The following is a 4,735-nucleotide window of genomic DNA, read 5'->3' on the forward strand; positions in this document are numbered from 1 at the left end:
TTTGGGTCACATGTCCTTTGGAGAAAAATCAGAATCGGGGGCACCGGGGCGGCTCAGTCAGTTAAGTGTCTGCCTTCGGCTCAGGTCATGATCTCAGTTCGGGGTCCTGGGATTGAGCCCCGCATCGGGCTCCCCGCTCAGCGGGAAGCCTGCTTCTCCCTCTGCCTCTCCCCCTGGCTTGTGCTCTCTCTCTCAAATAAATAAAATCATTAAAAAAAAAAATCAGAATTGCTTTATTTTGAATTCACTTACAGCAGGTAGTGTGCAGTAGCAAAGACAAGAAGTTGTTTTGGAGTCAGCCCACTAATGATTGCATAGTACAAGTGACAGTCTTCGGGTCCAAATCATGGTTACTTAAGCAAGCAAAAGACATCAAGGGAAACAAATAATTTCTTTTCTGGAGATGACCTGACCTGACTATATGGCCTAAAACCTGAATGGCATGAGACTGAGAAATGTCTGCTATCGATACCATTCATGAACACTTCGTAAATTCCTAACTCAGGAAAGAGTGGCAGCTAAAACTTGTACCTACCTTACCTCCCTACCGCCAGCTGTCAGTTTCCCAAAGCTAAATCTAATTTTCTGGAGTCTGCCTCGTATCCAAAATTCTAAATGAAGAGAGACCAAGTACAACTCAGAAAACATCAAAAAAGATCATTTATGTTCAGGACCTTGATTTCTGGCAAATCTTCCTCGATAACATAATCGGGTAAGCTGAGATGAGAAAACTGCTTTGTTCCAATTCTAGGAACTCCTTGTATTGCAACTGCATTTCCGTTTTTTGGTTGAGTGAGTCCCTTTAGGTTTTCAAATGGATTTCCCTCAAAAATCCAAAGTGAGGTTATGATACCAAAATTTTCATTGACGAGGAAAAACTATCTACATTGTCAGCATTTAAACACACGTATGAGTGAAGACTGGCACTTCAAAGTAAAGGCCACGAACTGATACTTGCTGTATAAAGAGGAATGTGAAAAAGGCTAATATTTATAAACAACTGGAGAGTGTGAAATATTTGGGAGAAAAATTCCACATGCAAGACAGACATCCAAAATGGCTCAACATAATTTATTTTTTTTATGTTAAAATGTACAGAGTTCTTTTGAAAGTACTTGCTAGAAAGGGGAAAAAAAAGTGATATTACATACAAGGAGAGGAAGGGAGACCAACTGGCCCAGGAGCGCATGACATGGAGAAATACAAAGGCATCTAGGCACCCCTTCCCCGTAGCTTACAAGTCACCATGAACAAAGTACAAAGAGGTTACAAAACAGGAAAAGCAAATATAAACAGACAGGAATAGACTTAGCTTCATTTGTACATGCGGCTTTTAGAGGCATCTGGAGCTCTATTCACACACTCTAGAGATCTCTTTAAAGAGAATTTTTATCTTTCTTAAAATAGTTTTTAATATTCTACAACAAAGATAAAAAATTTTAAAGATGGAATGAAATGAAAAAGCTCTTATTTTAAAAGGCATCAAAGTCACTAACAGTGAGTTTTTAAATTTCTTTTTTAGAAGATTACCCAAGTTATCTTGCTAAAAATACATTTTTTTTTTAAACAGAAGTGAAAAAATGACAGGTACCAATATTACTGTGTTGGATAATTTCTTTTATAATATAGAAAAGAACATTTTCTCTACAATAGTTCTACAGTCACAAAAAGGCTTGTGGAAAAGGGAGCTGCCCGATTGAATTTTTTTTTTTTTTAAAGAAACAAATGAAACCAAACACAACCGCAAACCAACAGAAACTGAATTCACGGCCCTCATTTCAACAGCTTCTCCTTCTGCCTTGACCCACCCTCCACCCAAGATACCTCCCTCCCGACCCACCCCATCCCCACCCCAACCAGGAAGCAATGACATAGCTGAAGATGTAGGGAGAGGGCAGCACAGTGCACTTTCTACATAGATGATTGGGAACTGGAAGAGTATATACAGAGAAACTGGGTCCTACACAGCCTTGCACATGCTCAGAATTGATAGCGGTTAAAATGTGGAATTCTGCCGTTTTCTACCTAACACATTTAATTGAGAAAGTCAATTAAAGTGTATAAAAAAAACAACAAACCTGTGCATTTGAAAAAATTTAATGCCTAATTAGTACTTCAAAAATTTATCTATATAAAATGTACAAATAAAGGAGAGAATTTAATGCTTACAGGTATTTCTTTAAGCAGTTCTTCCCCCTTTTGGATATTTGACTGCACATACCAAGTGGTATAATAGTTTCCATCTTCTAATGATGGAACATATATATAGATATATATATATAGATATATATATATTTTTTTACCTATCCCTGGAGCAAGTAATAGGAAGAGAATGGGCGAACTGGCTGCACGAGAGAAAAGACAATGGGAGTTGGGAGCAACATAGGAACCTGCTAAAACCCTGCTGTCCAGATTTGCCCTACTATGCTGGTGGTTGGTTTATCCCTCTTCTCTTTTAACCACTCACAGGAGAGGGGCTGGTGCACTCTGATTCACAGGGAATGAACTCAGGATCTCAAGACAAATGAAAACTAGAGGTATGTATCATTTAAGTAGCCATAAAACTCAGACCATGATCTCCCTTACGTCATCTCTTCCAACATAAAATAAACAGTGTCAAATGTTTGTCAGGTATTTTTCAAATCACTGAAATGTACAGTCATCCATCAACACTTTATGTAAGAATGTAAGAGGCTAATCATTGGGGACTGCTGTTTGAGTTTAGTCAGAGTCGAAGGCTCGAGAATCAAGACCCTTAGCATCTCAAAGTACATACTAAAAACAAGAGGCTGTGTGGAGTATGTGCGTTATGGCTGATTCACCAGGTGGTAAAAAACAAGAGGTAAAATTCCTCTTTTCTGATTGTTAATTGACCATCTCTATTCCTCCAAGGCTGGACTAGGATTGCAAACAGCTTTCCTCTGAGATTCTGCTGTTAATTGAGACTTACAGTATTTTTGTGTCTCTGAGTGCTGAGTGGGAATAGTAAACAAAAAAAAAGAAAAAAAAGAAAAAAATTATATTACACTTGATTTAAAGAAAAACAAACATTTCAATGAAGTCCATCTTAAAGAAACATTCTTGGGGAAAGGTTTCAAGAGGGGGGTGTGTGTGGGGGTGTGTGTGTGTGTGTGTGTGTGTGTGTGTGTAGGGAGTGGAGGGGATTTTAAAAGGAGAAGCATTTTCCTGCCTCGCTTTATTAATAATAATAATAATAATATTAACAATAATAATAAGTTTAAGGAGCCTGGGTTGTTCTCCATGTCCCCGTCCGAGTCTCCCGTAAGTGCCTCCTGCTGGAATGAAGTAGGAAATGAAAGGTTGGGTTTGGAGGAAAGGGTCTGGTTAACCCCAGAGATGTATATATAACATTTAAAAATGACAACACTGGGAGCTGCAAACAGTGAGGGGAAACATACATCTTAAAATAAAGAGAATTCACTTTTACACAAATTCTGTCCATGTGGTGTGTAAAGAAAGTAAGGCTCTTTTTAATTATGAAAAGATTTTTGTGCATGTTTCCCCTATCCCCAAATCCATTTTTAGATGAGTTCTATTGTAAAATGTTCAAGATTGTGAAGAAAACCAAAACCCAGAACAAAATGAACCCAAAAAAAGAGAAGACCAGGTTTTCTAAAAAATAAAATAAAACCAAAGAAAAATTCCTCTAAATCTACAGCAATATTTTAACTGGAAAAAGGTCCATTTTTCTCTGGTTTGTCAGTATAAAAGGTTCCTTTATTTATATATATTTAAGTTTTAATTGCAAGTTCATCTTGCTCATCTTCTCATGTAAGGTCCATTGAGTGACTGCTTGGGCACGCCAGCAGCATTCATGTAGCTGTGATGGGTGGGGCCAGTGTACATCATGTTTCCATGAGGGTTTGGCTGCATAGGCTGCTGGGTATAGGCCTGGCTCCCCATCATCCCCATCTGCATCTGCATAGGATACTGTGCTGTCTGGTTCATGTAGGCAGGGTTACTATGGTAACTGCTGTTCATCATGGGCTGTGTCATTCGATAGCTGTTCATGGCGTTCAAGGTGTTCATATTCATGGAATTGACATTATAGGCGGGGGTCGGCATCAAGTTGACCCCCATGTTCATGCCACGCTGAACAGCCAATGCGCGAGGGCCGGCCTGCATGGCAACCGCTGGGGGGCTGCGGCCGTACAGCTGCTGCTGGTGAGCAGCCGCGGAGGGCAGCGGCGCCGACTTGGAGCGGATGGAAATGTGCCCCTTGACCGGCATCTGCCCTTGCAACCTCTGCGTGTGAGGAATGCCAATGTTGGCGGCAGACATGTTGCACTGCAGCAGAGGGGACGTGAGGTTCATGGTGCTGGATGCCAGGTTCGGCGGCGGCGTCATGGTGGCTTGTGCTTGAGGGGTCCCAGCTAATGGATGAGATGGAGCTAGCTGAGCCAGTCCTGTGTTAGACAGAGAAACACTGGTTGCATAGGAAGTCACAGCAGGAGAATGGCTATAAGGCATGGCATGAGGGTCCATAATGGTGTTAGTCAGCTGCTGCAACTTGGCTAAGCTGAAGGTGGCCGACGGCTGCGAGTAGCTGCCGGCACCGAAGTCCCCTGGAATCCTCTCATAAATACTTATGTTCCCAGTGCCGCCCGATTCCGGGATCTCCATGATCATGGGCGCTGGAGTGAAACTGTTGTTCATGCTGCACTGCGACAGCGGGGGCTGCTGCTGCTGCAGAAGCAAGTCACCTAGGAGAATG

General features: G+C 41.4%; 1 protein-coding gene across 1 annotated transcript in view; it reads right to left on the reverse strand.

Moving 5' to 3' along the window:
- Positions 1–1,050: 1,050 nt before the first annotated feature.
- KAT6A (lysine acetyltransferase 6A) overlaps positions 1,051–4,735 on the reverse strand; it is a 112,546-nt gene continuing 108,861 nt past the window's right edge. The window contains exon 17 of the mRNA XM_021681561.2: positions 1,051–4,724. Coding sequence (XP_021537236.1) covers positions 3,781–4,724 — 944 coding nt within the window. The 3' untranslated portion in view covers positions 1,051–3,780. The remainder of the gene's footprint in view (positions 4,725–4,735) is intronic.

Source organism: Neomonachus schauinslandi, chromosome 2 (assembly GCF_002201575.2).
Source record: "Neomonachus schauinslandi chromosome 2, ASM220157v2, whole genome shotgun sequence".
Classification (NCBI taxonomy): domain Eukaryota; kingdom Metazoa; phylum Chordata; class Mammalia; order Carnivora; family Phocidae; genus Neomonachus; species Neomonachus schauinslandi.